This window comes from Macaca fascicularis, chromosome 13 (assembly GCF_037993035.2).
Source record: "Macaca fascicularis isolate 582-1 chromosome 13, T2T-MFA8v1.1".
In the NCBI taxonomy this organism is placed as follows: Eukaryota; Metazoa; Chordata; class Mammalia; order Primates; family Cercopithecidae; genus Macaca; species Macaca fascicularis.
The window spans coordinates 120,155,379-120,172,984 of record NC_088387.1 but is presented as its reverse complement, the minus strand read 5'-3'; the positions used below and the strand labels follow the sequence as shown (position 1 = coordinate 120,172,984).

General features: G+C 44.5%; 1 protein-coding gene across 50 annotated transcripts in view; it reads right to left on the bottom strand.

The window, feature by feature from the left end:
• MYT1L (myelin transcription factor 1 like) overlaps nucleotides 1–17,606 on the bottom strand; it is a 532,999-nt gene that overhangs the window by 187,866 nt on the left and 327,527 nt on the right. For all 50 annotated transcript variants that reach the window (XM_045369879.2, XM_065527489.1, XM_045369877.2 and 47 more), the window contains 3 exons: nucleotides 1,796–1,850; nucleotides 1,590–1,623; nucleotides 1,237–1,299 (listed from right to left, as the gene is read on the bottom strand). In XM_045369879.2, the coding sequence (XP_045225814.1) occupies nucleotides 1,237–1,299; nucleotides 1,590–1,623; nucleotides 1,796–1,850 (152 nt within the window). The remainder of the gene's footprint in view (nucleotides 1–1,236; nucleotides 1,300–1,589; nucleotides 1,624–1,795; nucleotides 1,851–17,606) is intronic.

The following is a 17,606-nucleotide window of genomic DNA, read 5'->3' as shown; positions in this document are numbered from 1 at the left end:
TACAATAACAATCATAATATAATTGACTAAATTTAATCACTGAAATTACAAAATTATCTGAAAAATAGCCCACAATTCCTTTGGTTTGTAACAGAGGAAGTCAGACAATCGTTTAATGAGGGGCGCTCATCAGACATTCCTGCCTCCACAAATGCTAGCATGGGGATTTGGGAGTAGTTTGTAATTTTTCTTTTGATTTTACTAAAGAACAATCAAAATAATTGCTTGATGTCACTCATAATGTTTCACTAAAAAGGAAACGAAATGCAAGGCCGTGAGGAGGGGCCTCCCAGATATGCTGCAGATGCACCTGCTTTAGAATCAGTTTTGTGACCTGGGTCTGCTCACTGAGGGTTTGTTAGGCTGGAATGACCTTGGTCTTTGCAACCCAATTTGTAAAAGTAAAGCTAAAAACATATTTTAGCCTGTGAACTCTTTTACCTCATCATAATTGAAACCTTTCTATTGAAAGACACGTCTTCATGAATAGCATGGGGAAAAAAACGCTTACCAGAAAAACATCTAAAGGACTGATGTGTACCTGAAAGTCAGCCACGGGCATGTAACATATAATTCTGTCATGATACATTTTGAGCAAAATCATCACCTTCCCCCTTAGTTTCTAAAGGTTTTCCACACCCATCCCTGTCGCAGACCTGAAATGCCAGTATTTACAAGATAAATGTAATCACTGCAGTCCCCAAGTCTTGCAAGCTTGATCTGCCCTGACCTTCACTTGACCTGACCTCACCCTGCAGCCCTCCAGATGTAAGAATGGGCTTAGTTTCCCAGGAGGAACCTCGTTAAATGGTGGAAATGGAGTCTACAGAGAGGTCAGAAGGTCACATTTTAATTGACCGTTCATTGTTTACCATCCTGCCGCTCCCAGAATGAGGAAGTGAGGAAGGAGAAACAGGGCTCCTCGGTAAGCAGTGGGAGGCTCTCAGGGGGCCACGTGCTGAGCACCACAGATGCAGATGGGAAATGAGTTTAAGGCTGGCCTGAATTTGTGTCATCCTAAGGAAGGTCACCTATTCTGCCCACGAGATAGAACGGCTTATGTTTAACCGAGAACCCCTTCAAGAGACAAAGACTGAGTTCCAGTGAGAGAAGAGAAAGCAAGCATAACGTGTATTGCCTTCCAGCAACACCTGCCCACACATTTCATCATTAGGACGAGGTCCCCAAATAAGTCACTTTAGGCAGCACATTGTGGAAAAAAAATGCAGGCATTACCTTCTGTGTCTTGCATATTTGCCACTGACATGACCACTGCCGTCACAGCCAGGGGTGGGACAGCTGCAACAGGAAAGAATGGATTACACGGTGCCGCAGGCAGGCGGGTGAGACGGAAAGCTTCCGTGGCAGCAGAGAGGAGGGCAGCCCGGACAGAGGAGAGAAATCACACAATCCAAAGGAGTGGGCAATTCGGGGAGGCTTTTTACGAGCAAGTCTTGGGGGAATTAATTTCATCAGTGCAGCGGGGTGTGAGCAGGCCACCCATGAGCTCGAAAGTGCAGTGTGCCCATTAGAAGGCGTGAATTTTCCAAACTGCGAATGGGGATGCATTTTACCCACACGGCACTAACCTGAACAGCTCTTGTATGGCTGGTTCCACGGGAACTGCAGAGAGATGGAAATAGATAACAATTTACCATCCATCACAAGCAACCCTCTTCCACAGAAAATTACCAAAAGGGTGGCGTGAAAGTGGGGTCAGAGTGAATCGACCTCGGTTCCGCAGGACGAAGGTGACCCTGAGCTGGCCTCAGGAGGCAGGGAAGCGCGGACGTACCTCGAACCCCTTTGGACCGCGTGCGATGCCGCTTCTCCTCGGTGTCCACCTCCATCTGGGGATAGATTAGCAGCAGTCAATGTGCTTATCCAGCCTGTGCTGGCCAGCCCTGTAGGGGTGGCTCGCTCTCCCTGGCATTCTATTGATGGGGCTTTAATCCTGTTTCATTCCGTGAAGTGAAGCCCTCCACAAGGGCAGGGGGTGGGTAAGACCGGGGTCAGGCAATCTAAATATATTATTCAAACAATTATAAACAGAGGGATTCAATGTAGGGAACATTGAGTCAGGAGGCCCTTGCCCTCTATAATGGGGTAGATTTTGATGAATCTTGAAGTACCATCTATTTACTCTCTTTTCAAGAATTTGATGGAGGCATATCTGTGTGCTTCTGAGTTGTAATTTGTACCAAGAATATAACAGCCATTAGGTTTACAAGAAGGTAAATATATATATTATATATATGTATTTTTATGTATCTTATGTATATATAAAACATATATTAAACATATATATTTTGTGTGTATATATAAACCTTTCAGTTATAAGAATCTAAATATTATATAAACATTATATATAAGATATACATTACATTTATATATACACATGCATATTTTATATGTATATATTATTTAGATTCTCCTTGTAACTGAAAGGTTTAATCTGATTAAGCAGTTAAGACAAGAGGCTGTAGGTATAGTGGAAGAACATGTTTTACCATCAGGGATGCACTCTCAATATTGTTTAGTTCCTGGAATGCAACTATCCTCCACATTTATCTAAATTGCTAGGTTTCCTTTGAGGCATCTAGACCTTCCACTCATAGGAACTAACACATCTTATACTTGAGACATTACAGCTGCTTTTATATTACTTTGTGGGATCTTCACAACATTTTTTTAAGGAAAGTATTTTTATTATACCTATTTAATACACAAGAAAACTAAAATTCAGACCACCTGAGTTAAAACCAAGATCATGTGAGTAGAAGGTTTTGGAGTAGGAACCAAAAAATCACATGTCTGCCTATGCTCCCTCTAAGCCTCAGGAGCATGCTGTTGCATGGCAAATACATGTGAGTACATTAGTTCAGCAAATATTCCCACAGTATGCCAAGTGTCTGCACATGGCAAACTGGAGAGCAGAAGAACTCTACTCAAGCCGACGGGGAGTTAAGAAGAGACGAGCAGTAGAAGCTGGCCAGAGCCCCACTGAACGAACGGCCTCTACACCGGCTCACAGGGTACACCACAGCCACTTCCTCCATGGTTCAGAGGAAGAACATTGGAACTGAGTGAAGAAGACCCATTAGATGCCTGTGGCGCTATTCGATGCACACTCCAGAAAAGAACAGGGTAGACCTGCCGCTAAAATAAACTACAGCACTAGCAAGACACGACTCAACAGATACAATACGAACGGCATCAGAAATCCACATGGACAGTGCCTGATTTAATGTTTATATCAACTAACCAGCAGCTATTTATTGATGAATACTTTGGCTAAGTATTATGGTATCACGGGATAAAAACATACATATAATACAAACATAAGCTCATTTAATTAGCTTAAAAATTTCTTAATGGGCTGTATCTATGAACAGATATAACGATGTGCCAGATTTAACATCAAAACAAAAACTTCAGCAAAGGAGGAGCCAATGGGAAGTGGAAGCCGAGGAAAGATGCTCGGGGAAAGCTGTGATCCATGAGAATTGTTTGTGTAGGTGTGAAAGGAAGGAAAAGAGACTGTCTCTATGACTTGTATCTAGAGACTTGACATCCAGTTATTGAGTGAATGAATGAATGAATGAATGAATGAGTCCATTTGCTGGGAATGCTGCAGGTCAAGGAGGTGCCTGAGGTGGAATGTTGGAAAGACAACACTGGATGGCGCACACGACAGGCCTGAGCCAGGGCCGTGTGCAGAGGTGACTGGATAGCGCACACGACAGGACTGAGCCAGGGCCGTGTGCAGAGGTGACTGGATAGCGCACACGACAGGCCCGAGCCAGGGCCGTGTGCAGAGGTGACTGGATAGCGCACACGACAGGCCCGAGCCAGGGCCGTGTGCAGAGGTGACTGGATGGCGCACACGACAGGCCTGAGCCAGGGCCGTGTGCAGAGGTGACTGGATGGCGCACACGACAGGCCTGAGCCAGGGCCGTGTGCAGAGGTGACTGGAGAGTGCACACGACAGGCCTGAGCCAGGGCCGTGTGCAGAGGTGGAAGGGATGTCCGGGGAGGCCCCGCTGGTCCAGCTGAATAGACAGCTGCTGGCCTTTCCTGAGCATGGGGAGGACGAGTTGCAAATATGTTTTAGGAAAAAACAAGTTAGTGGCAGCTTGAGAGAGGGCATGGAGGGGGCAGGCAGTGCAGTTGGGAGCAAGCTGGGAGGAGACCAGCAGTCGCCTAAGAAGAAAGGGCTTGGGCAGTGGCCTCAACAGCATCTGTGGCTTAGTCCCATCGTCAGTCAATTCGGGAACATAGTTGTCTGGGAAAGAAAGAAATGGGTTTAAAAAGCTTTCTGATGGAAGAATTCACACAACACAATGGCTTATCAGGCAGCTTTTGGGTTTTCTGTCCTTTCCTATGACTTGAAGATATGCCTGGGATATGAAACTCTGACTGTGGCCACATTACGTGGATTTGACATTTAAATAAATAGCACCCCGAGTAACACATCGATGCTCTGAAATTGCTATTCAACATGAAAATACTTCAAAACACCAGAAAATTCTAGCAAAGGGATGTAGGGCCAAAGTGACATGAGGCAGAGATGAACTAAGAGTCAAGAAGCCTAAAGTGATGGCGAAAACGCCATTCACATCCACGAGAAACGGTGTTTCCCGGGGTCCCCCGCCCTTGTCACAGGCCATTCACATCCACGAGAAAAGGCGTTTCCCAGGGTCCCCCGCCCTTGTCACAGGACTGGGGATGCAGAGATAATGGGGCAAAATTGTATTCTTTAAAGAATTCAAAATTGAATTAAAACCTTTAATGAAGGCCTACACATTGAGAAACATTCTCCAGGGGCTGTGGTGGAAGCTTGGATGAGGCTTCCATTGGATTCCATGGATTCCATTCCATCATTCCATCAGACGAGGATTAGGAAGAAGAAAGAGAAATTTCCTGGAGAAACTGATATTTGGGCTGAATTTTAAAGGTTAATTGGATGTTTCATTCTGGTTTAGTCTTGGGAGGGTGTATGTGTCCAGGAATTTATCCATTTCTTCTAGATTTTCTAGTTTATTTGCATAGAAGTATTTATAGTATTATCTGATGGTAGTTTGTATTTCTATGGAATCGGTAGTGATATCCCCTTTATCATTTTTTATTGCATCTATTTGATTCTTCTCTCTTTTCTTCTTTATTAGTCTTGCTAGCAGTCTATCTATTGATCTTTTCAAAAAACCAGCTCCTGGATGAAGTTGAATCCCTGAATAGACCAATAACAGGCTCTGAAATTGAGGCAATAATTAATAGCCTACCAACCAAAAAAAGGCCAGGACCAGACAGATTCATAGCTGAATCAGAGGTACAAATGTCAGAGGTACAAAGAGGAGCTGGTACCATTCCTTCTGAAACTATTCCAAATAATAAAAAAGATGGAATCCTTTTCCCTAACTCATTTTATGAGGGCAGCATCATCCTGATACCACAGCCTGGCAGAGACAAAACAAAAAAAGAGAATTTTAGACCAATATCCCTGATGAACATCGATGTGAAATCCTCAATAAAATACTGGCAAACTGAATCCAGCAGCACATCACAAAGCTTATCCACCACGATCAAGTCGGCTTCATACCTGGGATGCAAGGCTGGTGCAACATACTCAAATCAATAAACATGATCCATCACATAAACAGAACCAAAGACAAAAACCACATGATTATCTCAATAGATGCAGAAAAGGCCTTTGACAAAATTCAACAGCACTTCATGCTAAAAGTTCTCAATAAACTAGGCGTTGATGTGACGTATCTCAAAACAATGAGAGCTATTGATGACAAACCCACAGCCAATATCATACTGAATGGGCAAAAACTGGAAGCATTCCCTTTGAAAACTGGCATAAGACAGGGATGCCCTCACTCACCACTCCTATTAAACATAGTGTTGGAAGTTCTGGCTAGGGCAATCAGACAAGAGAAAGAAATAAAGGGTATTCAATTAGGAAAAGAGGAAGTCAAATTGTCCCTGTTTGCAGATGACATGATTGTATATTTAGAAAACCCCATCGTCTCAGCCCAAAATCTCCTTAAGCTGATAAGCAACTTCAGTGAAGTCTCAGAATACAAAATCAATGTGCAAAAATCACAAGCATTCTTACACACCAATAACAGACAAACAGAGAGCCAAACCATGAGTGAACTCCCATTCACAACTGCTTCAAAGAGAATAAAATACCTAGGAATCCAGATTACAAGCGATGTGAAGGACCTCTTCAAGGAGAACTACAAACTACTGCTCAATGAAATAAAAGAGGACACAAACAAATGGAAGAACATTCCATGCTCATGGATAGGAAGAATCAGTATCATGAAAATGGCCATACTGCCCAAGGTAATTTAAGATTCTATGCCATCCCCATCAAGCTACCAATGATTTTCTTAACAGAATTGGAAAAAACTACTTTAAAGTTCATATGGAACAAAAAAGAGCCCGCATTGCCAAGACAATCCTAAGCAAAAAGAACAAAGCTGGAGGCATCACGCTACCTGACTTCAAACTGTACTACAAGGCTACAGTAACCAACACAGCATGGTACTGGTACCAAAACAGAGATATAGACCAATGGAACAGAACAGAGTCCTCAGAAATAATACCACACATCTACAGCCATCTGATCTTTGACAAACCTGACAAAAAGAAGAAATGGGGAAAGGAATCCCTATTTAATAAATGGTGCTGGGGAAACTGGCTAACTATATGTACAAAGCTGAAACTGCATCCCTTCCTTACATTTTATACAAAAATTAATTCAAGATGGATTAAAGACTTAAATGTTAGGCCTAACCTAGGCGATACCATTCAGGACATAAGCATGGGCAAGGACTTCATGACTAAAACACCAAAAGAAATGGCAACAAAAGCCAAAATAGAAAAATGGGATCTAATTAAACTAAAGAGCTTCTGCACAGCAAAAGAAACTACCATCAGAGTGAACAGGCAACCTACAGAATGGGAGAAAATTTTTGCAATCTACCCATCTGGCAAAGGGCTAATATCCAGAATCTACAAAGAACTTAAACAAATTTACAAGAAAAAATCAAACAACCCCATCAAAAAGTGTACGAAGGATATGAAGAGACACTTCTCAAAGAAGACATTTATGCGACCAACAGACACATGAAAAAATGCTCATCATCACTGTCCATCAGAGAAATGCAAATCAAAACCACAATGAGATACCATCTCACACCAGTTAGAATGGCGATCATTAAAAAGTCAGGAAAAAACAGATGCTGGAGAGGATGTGGAGAAATAGGAACACTTTTACACTGTTAGTGGGAGTGTAAACTAGTTCAACCATTGTGGAAGACAGTGTGTTGATTCCTCAAGGATTTAGAACTAGAAATACCATTTGACCCAGCCATTCCATTACTGGGTATATACCCAAAGGATTATAAATCATGCTGCTATAAAGACCATGCACACGTATATTTAATGTGGCACTATTCACAATAGCAAAGACTTGGAACCAACCCAAATATCCATCAATGATAGACTGGGTTAAGAAAATGTGGCACATATATACCATGGAATACTATGCAGCCATAAAGAAGGATGAGTTCACATCCTTTGTAGGGACATGGATGAAGCTGGAAACCATCATTTTGAGCAAACTATTGCAAGGACAGAAAACCAAACATCACATGTTCTCACTCATAGGTGGGAATTGAACAATGAGAACAGTTGGATACAGGGTGGGGAACATCACACACCAGGGCCTGTCATGGGGTGTGGGGAGCGGGGAGGGACAGCATTAAGAGAAATATCTAATGTAAATGACAAGTTAATGGGTGCGGCACACCAACATGGCACATGTATACATATGTAACAAACCTGCATGTTGTGCACATGTACCCGAGAACTTAAAGTTTATATGTGTGTGTGTATATATATTGTGTGTATGTATATATATGTGTATATATACACATATACACATATATATACACACACACACACACACACACATAAAAATTGAATGTTTCAGGTTAAAAAGAAAAACTGTGGTGAGTGTGTTCCTCACAGTGGGAACAGGATGTGCAAAGACCCGAAGGCTTGGAGAGACTGGTGTGTTCCAGGAGAGACAAAGCTGGGGCTGAGGTGGGAGAGACACACTCTGAGCTTGGCTATGAGCTCCCTTCAGGAGGGCACAGACTTCTTAAAGCTTCTAGCAGAACAGGGGCCAGCCACACTCAGAGATCACCCGGCTTGCTTACCCTTATCCAGCATCTCGTGAATAAACCCGCATTTATGATTTCTCTGGCTGTAGTTTAGGGAAGAACCTGTGAGCAAAACTGCAGTAAAGCTAGTTTTCCTTTGTGGGCATTAAATCGAACAACTTGGCCTTATTAGTTAACTGCTCACATGGTTGGATAAGGATAAGAATTGTTTTATTTTTATAATTAAATTCTTCATCCTTTCAGTATTTTTTATGCATATAGAGGCAACCTTATTTTTTTTCCAGTCAGATAGCAGTTTTTCCACTAATCAGTTATTAAATAAATCATATTCCCTCCCTACACTAAAATATTTCTCTTGCCGAATGTGAAATTCCTACCACAGTTGGGTCTGTGATCAGACTCTCTGTTCCCTCCTCTGTTGGTTTCTTCCAGCGTGAATGCTGTTTGGATTACGGTGGCTCTGCAGTGTGTTTTCCTCTGCTGAACAAGGCCCCTTGCTATGAGCATTACAGGAGATAATTTATGAAAGATGCCGAGCACAGCACCCCACATGGAGCAGACGCTAAACAGATGGGGGCTCCCCTTTCTTTCCCTTTCAGCCAATGAAACCCAAATCTGAAGAGTTTCAAAAACTGTTTTAAATTTTACGTTTACATAGCTGTTTAATAAGTGCCAACTGCCAGCAAGGTTCAGATTAAGCAGAAAGCATAAAACACATAGTCTGAAATGCCAGGAGGTTTTCATTTTCTAATGCGTGCACCTGATGGTGTGTGGTCCTAAGGCAGCTGGCCCTTGCCAGTGCTCTCGCAATGTGTTGCCTCAGGACTCCCCAGCCCCGCCATCCTGCCCTTCCCGTCTCTCCTACCCTCCTGAAAAGAACGCTTGGGCTTGCTTCCACCCAGGGCCTGCCCACCCCTGGCGACTGTCATTGGCAGCCTCAGGTGTTTAAACTGTTCATTTGAATTCATTCTTCTGGTGGTCCCAGGGCCGGAAGTGCGAGCTTCACTTAGTGAACCTGTGAACAACTCAGTAGGGTTTTCTAAGACATCAGCTCTGATCTTCCTTGGAACTGGAGAAAGTTCACCTCAGTTATCACTGCTTGGGTTTCTGATTACCTCTCCAGTAATTTACATTTAGAAAATCACCCATAAAACTCCACCTAAGCAGTAGTTCTTTTATTTTGAAGTCTAATATTTATTTTTAAAATAAGGATGTTTTCTAAGCAGATTTAAAATGTTTTATATGTAAAGAAAAGTCTTGAATTTAAGGAATCTATTTTCAGGCAATAAAGCTTTCAGGAAGGATTCACGAAGCGAGAGCAGGTGAATTACTTCCTAATATGAAAACTTTACATTTGGACTCAGGATTTATTTTATTACTATGATCTTCCTTCTCTTCCTTCCAATAAAAGGGATGCTTTCTTCAAGTTGAGCCTCAGTGAAGAGATTATAATGTATATATATTTGATACCTATATTTAGGGACAGGGTATCACTTTGTCACCCAGGCTGGAGTACAGTGGCACAATCGTAGCTCGCTGCAGCCTTGGATTCCACTTCCACAGTGGCTGGACTGCAGGCGTGTGCCACCGTGCCTGGCTAATCTTTTCAATTATTTGTAGTGCCACCGTGCCTGGCTAATCTTTTCAATTATTTGTAGAGCCAGGGTTTCACTATGTTTCCCAGGCTGGTCTTGAACTCCTGGACTCAAGTGATCCTACTGCCTCTGACTTCCAAAGTTCTGGGATCCCTGGTGTGAGCCATGGTACCTGGCTAAGAACTAATATTTTAAGTGCATGAAAATTTCACAAATTCAGTAAAATTCCTTGGAGTCCTCATCTGCTGCTTTCTGATGTCAAGTACCACATCAGGCCACAACTGTGAATCCATGACGGGTTCACTTTGGGTCCCAGGCCTGCCAGAGACCAGCAAGGTCCCCCCCAGCCCGAGTCTCTAGCCGCAGGGACCTGATCTCCCCACCCCACAGAGTCCTCTTGCAGGAACGGGCATGGGGGCTTGGATTGCAGGCGGCTTCCACTTCGACACCAAACCTGAGCTCCAGGCCTCCCTCCCTGCCACAGTCACTCCTCCACTATCCAGGAAGCAATTTCCATTTTGCCAGCCAGCCGGACCCTGCTTTTCAGCTCCTGCTGCTCAATTTGCTTGGTCAATTCTTTGCTTGTCAGCACCATCAAGAAGAGGAGATGGGAGGGAGGGCAGGAGCCAGAGGTCAGTCCTAGCCTCTGTGAGGGGTAAGGAAGGCTTGGGGAAGGAATGTTGAAGAGAAACTGGAAGTCCTGGCAGAAGGCAGTGCAGTTGTGCACGTCTAGCCATATCCAGGTGTTTTCCCAAGAGCACTTCTTCCCAGGAATTACTCTCTCCAAGGCAGCTGGGAGCTGGTCAGCCTTTTACAACCCTACGTCATAGAAAATACCTCCACGTCTCAATTTGGACTCCAGCAAATTTGGGCTCCTAAAAATATATCTATGAAGATTAGCAAGAATCAGAACATATTTTCTAGTCATCCTTGAAAAATGTTTGAATGGAGAATGACAACAATTAAAAATTGTTTTCCAAACTATGACAATATTTCCTGCTTTTTAGTGAAATTAATGTAGTGTAAATACATTAATATTTGGAATTCATATCTGATATTCATATTTTGAAAGGATAGCATTTTATCAAGTCACAAAAGAGTTAGAAAACATAAGTAGGTTTATAGTTCATTACATCATGGTTTATAATTTTTAAATTTCCATTGTTCAACTTCATAGGATACAAAGGAGAAAATTAGGCATATAAAACAGGAAAAAGAGGCTTGGTTTGTCTGCTCCTAATTTTTCCTTTTCCTTCTTTCCATTTTTTTATTGATGCAGATGGCAATTAGTGAAGCCATCGTCTTGAGGAAAGAGATCCGCATTCCTGGATCTGTCCCTTTCACCCCATCACTGTGTACAATGTGTGTGCCTGTTTGGTCCGGCAAGGTTGATGCCAACAAAGCCAAGAGAAATTAAAATGAGAAAATAAAAATTATCTTGGCGAAACAAGTGAAGATACAGCTAATACTTACATGGTACCTGCCACTCTGTGTGCTGACCCTCACAGTCTCCAGGGTGAGACAACGTAAAACTATTCCTCTGTACTCAGAAATCAAGATGATTTTGTAGGTTAGCACTTTTTAGAAAATGAAAGAAAACATTGGAAATAGCATATTTGAAGTTCACTTGAATGAGATTTGAAAGCTAATTGTTTTATGAACTGGTCAATGAGTATTTAGTAAGCTTTAAATAGGTGGCATACAAGAACGTTTTAGGAAGATATTCTAAAACACGACCTTGAGCTAAACTGAAACAGAAAAAGCATCCCTCCCCCATTCTTTGGTTACGAATTCCCTTAAAGTACTAAAGAGGTTTACAAATGTGTATAAAATCAAAATGAGTTTTGACTCTAACATGTCTTAGTCTTTCTCCTGATTCCAGTCACTAACGATCAGCCTCTGCTAATCGCTTCTCAGGTAGAAGTTCTGGAGGGCACCAGTTGGGAACTGATATTCAGCTACAAGTGAAAGAAACGTACAGCAGGTGTTAGAAACTTATGCGTGGCTGTGCTCTTGCTTTGGCCTGGAGGAACCTCTGGAAGACTCCTTCCCACCACTGGGAGGTTCTGGGCATGCCTCTCCACGGACAGGGAGTGGCTTGAGCCTGGTGGCCATGCCTTCAAAAGAATAGTTACAGATACGGAGCCTGCCAAATAATGTTCACACTGTTTCTTAGGGCAAGAAGCAGTCTGTGAGATACAGCTTTAAGGCCAAATTACTGGGACTTCTAGGACATTTGGGAAATGTCCTGGCATACATAGGATAGTTGAAATCAACACAGTCTTGGGAAATGTAGGCTGCAGGCTTCCTCTAATGGCTGGAGACGATAAAACTCAAGTGATACAGCAGCACACGTACTATCATGAAACCCTAAAAATAAATCCTTCTAAATGGCATCGTTTGAATGCTTAATAGACTTCTATGCCTAGTTTGAGACAAACACTTTAAAAATCATGCTACAAATCCTAAGAAAAGAGCAATCAAAATGATGACAGGTTGCAATAAAGATGTCCTGTAATAGGCTCCCTAGAGGGGAGCTCCATCATCTTGACAGAACCAACTTGTGAGAGTGCCACCACCTGGGACAGCACTAATTCGAGCATGGCACCGAGGACACCACGCCAGCCTGCACATCAGTGGGTGCCCCCAGCCTCTCCCCCAGATCTGTGTGTGCTGTGGGAGCGCACAGCTGGTAGCTGGACCCAACAGAGGTGGGAAGACAGCCATACGAAGTGCACTCAGCCACTAGCCTTTTGAATACAGGAAAAGCAAGTTGTCAAAATATAGGATCCTATCTGTCAGGCAGGTGGACATCCTGATAGAAAAGTGCCTGGCCCCTGGTAGACGCCTGTAAATTTCAGTTAAATGAGTGAATGGATAAACTAATTACAATGGACTAATGCATCTCTTGGTCAGCTACATTGTTAATAATTTTATTATAGTTTTTTTAAAATTCTCACAATACAAACAAAAAGTTTCAAAGAAATATCCACTCCACAGGCAGCCAGAGGATACCTATGCCCCTATTTCTACACAGATGGTGGGGATGCCGCGTCAATGGAATGCTGGTCAGGCTGCACGGGATCATTCAACGTTAAGCCGGAAGTCAGAAAGGGAACTTAAACACGGCAAGGAGCCTTTCACAGCTTCAAAGACAGCCACAGGGAATTTGCTCTGGGAAAGTCCTGGGATTGCCTGGCCCAAGAAGGGTTTCCTCAAAACCACGTTTGAGCCAGGCACCTAATGGACCATTTGAAACGTAACCAATCCTGAACCAAGCCTCAAAGGCTTTGAAGATGTTGACAGGGGAATCGAGGCAGTGGTGATGCTTTCACAACATAATTTACATTTGATTTTATTCAAAAATGGATGACCGAGCAGTTCTAAATCCACGAAAAACGAGTCACCCAAGTTATGTCACATACGATACCAGCAGAGAAGCCCAAAAACACCCACGAGAAGAACTTTCGGGGAAGTGCTACGGGCCAGGGACAGAGTGGCCTCACTTCACTTTGGAGGCCTCATCTCCGGCCAAGGGGGTGGTCAGCTGCTGTGCAGGTGGTGGTGACCACGAAACACGGGGCTACCGTGAAGCTTGGTTGTTCACGCTAAGAGCTGACACCTGATGAGCTAAAGTCTCTTTTGGGTGTAATGGTTGCATTTCCAGTCACAGCATGATATCTTCTTTTACATCAAGGAATGTCTGGGCAGGAAGGCACCCCTTCCAGAACTCCAGAGGAAACGTGAAGTCAGGTGCCCTTCGAGAATTTAACTATTTTTATTGTTGGTGGTAAATAGATGTTGTTTCAGTCCTGAGTGTAAAAACAAGATAATAAATCCTTATTTTCATTTTAAAATATGATCTTCTAAACTTGAATGTGTTTATGACTTCACCATTATTTTATCTTGCCAGGAAGCTCTGGGAGAAAATTCAAAGAATCAGAATTTTAGGACTGGGGGCACCTGAACGGTCTCACAGCCAGAGGCTCATACCCAGCCACAGAACTGTTCTATCGGGTTCTCAGTGTTGAACAAATTGGGCTAACATCTAAAAATCTCAAGGCTTTATCTCAAAACCTGGATTTCTGTGTTTTTTTGTTTTCTGGAAAAATATGATGATCTGGAAGCGTTGCTCTAAATTTCTCTTGGCCTCAGATGGCCGGAGTGGAGGTGCAGTGTTCCCATGGGAGGGGCAGCCAGTGTCCCCGTGGGAGTGGCAGCGTTCCCGTGGGAGGGGCACGTGCTACCCCACACCACAGGGCCCTGGAAAGCACATGCCCATTATTTCCTGGGCTTGTGCCTCCTGCCCACCTGCTTCAGGGGTTCACTTCTGCTGCTCTCCATCTGTTCCAAGCTGATTCTGAAGCTGGACCTAGCAACAGTGAGCTGAGGCTGCGTGGGGAATGCGGGTGCACCCTGGGTCCCCTGCTCTCTGCCCATGAGATGACTGAGTCCAGGGAAAGAGCAGACATTGAAGTCCCAGGGCCTCTGGAGCATCCTGGGGAAGCCAGACCTTGGTGAATGCTTTTGGGTTACGTAACTGTTACAGGAATGACATTCCCATGCTGGGCCTCAAGACTCAGAAAATGGCTCATTGGGACGTTCGTGGGTCCTGGGTAGATACTGGAACTGCGTGTGGCAAAGGTTCGGGATGTACCAGCTCCCCCTGAAGCTGTCCTCTAGCACCTGAGCTTTTGCTCAATGTTTAATAATTTATTTGCATTTCATTTCTGCTCTTGGAGCAATTTGTTCTTTAATCTCCCTGAAAGTTGCTCCAAACAAACTTCCATAGACTTTGTACATGCCTTTAAAATAACTCTGGTCTTATCTTCATGTGCCCATGAGGCCTCCACCCTCCCGCCAACCCAGCTGCACCTCCGGGGTGTAGATATGCCACACTCCCACCTGTACCTCCCATTCCCGTGGAGTGCTGGGCACACAGCACGGCTGCCTGACCATGGTGGGCAGGTGGAAAGTGGGCCCTTGATGCTGTGTGGCTCCGAACATCTCTGCATGTGCTTTCTAGGGCCGTGTGGTGGGCAGCATCCTCCGCCTACTCTGCTGGTTCTCCAGATTTCAGTGCCTTCATATTCTCGAACTTCTCCTTGTCAGTGGCAGCCCCTTCACTGGATTGCTTCGGAGGACACTGTGGCCTGTGCACCGTGCGGGGCAGCAGCAGCATACATGGGCATGACAGGGGCAACGGCTTGCAGTGCCAGTGCTGGCTCCACACACAAACCTGCTTATGCCGACATAGTCCCCTCTATGAATCTGAGTATTTTCGTTGTAAAATCTCTACTTATCTCATTGGGCGGTGGAGAGGATTGAAAAAAAGAATCTTAGGCAAGAACCTTTTACAGAGCTTGGTGCATAGCAGATGCTGTACAACTCTTGAGCTCAAGTGATCCACCCACACCAGCCTCCCAAAATGCAGTGATTACAGGCGTGAGCCACCATGCCTGGCTGGGCACACAGCAGATGCTGAGGAGACGCTTGGGGCTTTCTTCTCATTTCCATTTCTGGGTGTTGTAAGTTTTCCCAAAGGGATAAGAAACAAATGCTTGCAGAATCCATGTTACAGATAACTGCATAGTCCTTCTTAAGTAGGGTAAGATGAAGTCCTCTGGGTACTGCTGATTACCTTCTCACAATACCAAATATCATATCAGCCTTTCATGTCCCTGAACTAGCATGCTGGTACTTTGGCCCCAGAGTACAGTCTCCAGGACTCCTACAGCCAAACATTTAGTTGCATTTTCAAAATCTAAAATGTGTGTGGGGTGGGGGGGTGTGGGATGAGGTGGGAATATAACTTTCTTTTCTAGATGAGAATATTTTTCTTGGACTCTTCACAGTCTCCCTTAATTCAACTAACTCTTTATTTCTAACAGGATCTGGACTCCTAAATTCCCTGTGCCAGGCAAGGGAGCAGCTGAGAGTGTCTTCTCAGGAGCCGCAGTCCTGAAGCCTGGGGAACTGGATCACTCCTGAAGAGGCGGCTCTCTGCATGCCAGGAAAAACCCAGCCCAGGATCTGAGCCCGGCAATCTTGGGACAGAAGCAAGAGTGCATCATGCATCTTCTCATTCTGCAGCCCCCAGCATGGCGCTGGGCACAGGGCAGTGGCTGGATAAATATTTGCTGAGTTGTACTAAATAAAAATACCAAGGTTTGATTAAGGATTGCATGAAGGTTGGACACACCTTCTTGACAATAAAGAAAGAATTTAGTTAAGAGTCACGGATGCTCTACGCAGGAAAGAAAAGGAGTAAAATAAAGGGAAGCATTTCCTACCTATAGGGGGAAACGTCATAAATATTAGGTAAGTAATGAAAATTCAAAAACCTTAGACTAGGGGCAGGGCGCGGTGGCTCAACCTGTAATCCCAACACTTTGGGAGGCCAAGGTAGGTGGATCACCTGAGGTCAGGAGTTTGAGACCAGCCAGGCTAACATGGTGAAACCCCATCTCTACTAAAAACACAAAAAAATAAGCTGGGCATGGTGGCGGGTGCCTGTAATCCCAGCTACTCTGGAGGCTGAGACAGGAGAATCGCGCGAACCTGGGAGGCAGGGGTTGCAGTGATCTGACATCGTGCCTCCAGCCTGGGCAGCAGGAGTGAAACTCTGTCTCAAAAAACCCAACAACAACAACAAAAAAAAACCACTTAGACTAAGGATAATTTTAAAGGCTGGTAGTTTGTGCTTTTTTCAGACAACTATAGTGTGAAATAAAAATCATCTCAGGTCTTTTAGCACCTGTAAAATCAGTGTCTTGCAGGATAAACGGTATGGTGAAGGGACACAGTCCTGATCTAGGAGGTGTGGCTGATGCTCCCCATTCCTGGGCAGACGCCATCTCCTGTGGGAACTCACAGCTCTCCCTTGCAACCTGCATTTCCCATCTTGTCCCCTCTCAGGTAGCAACCTTGCCATTCTCTTTATAAGGAAGAGCAGAGGAGCCATTGAAGCCAGCCCCTCCGCTGGTCTCATCTACGTCTCTCATTCAATATCCCTTTCCAGCCTGCCTCCGAGTAAGAAGTTTCCATTCGAATCTCTGCTCGCTGCCAGGAATCATGGGACCAAATCACAGGGTGGATCCAGGGCTCCTGTTGGACCCCACCCATGCTTCCACATCAGCCCCTGCTGCTGCCGCCCCCTCTTGTGAGGGTCTTGCTATGTATTTTTCTTTTCCTTTTCTTTTTGGAGATGGGTTCTTGCTCTGCTACTCTGGCTGGAGTGCAGTGACATGATCATGGCTCACGGCAGCCTCGGACCTCCTAGACTCAAGTGACCTTTCCACCTCAGCCCCCGAGCACCTGGGATTACAGATGCTCACCATGTCTGGCTAATTTGTGTACTTTTTGTAGAGATGGGGTTTCACCATGTTGTCCATGCTGGTCTCAAACTCCTGGCCTCAAGAGATCCTCTGCCTCAGCCTCCAAAAGTTCTGGGATTACGGGTGTGAGCCACTGCGCCTGGCCTAGATCCTTTTCTTAAAGCGGACCTCTGAGGACCCACTCTCTCCCATCCTTCTTTCCTGCGTGTCTGTCCATCCCTCTCGCCTGGTCCTCCTCCTGCTTTCCTTCAGCTGGGTCCCTTCCAACCTCCAACCCCGTGGTTAAGGGAAAGCCCCTAAATGAACTCTCCTTGCGGCCTCTGTCACATCAAATTCATTTTATGGCTTTCCCTTAACCACGCCCCTAATTCCTATCTCACCGTTAGGCACTGCTCTCTCCTGTCTCCTTCCTCCGCGTTTTGCAAATTTATTGATTAGATATCAGTTTCTCTGCACAGTTCACTGGCTGT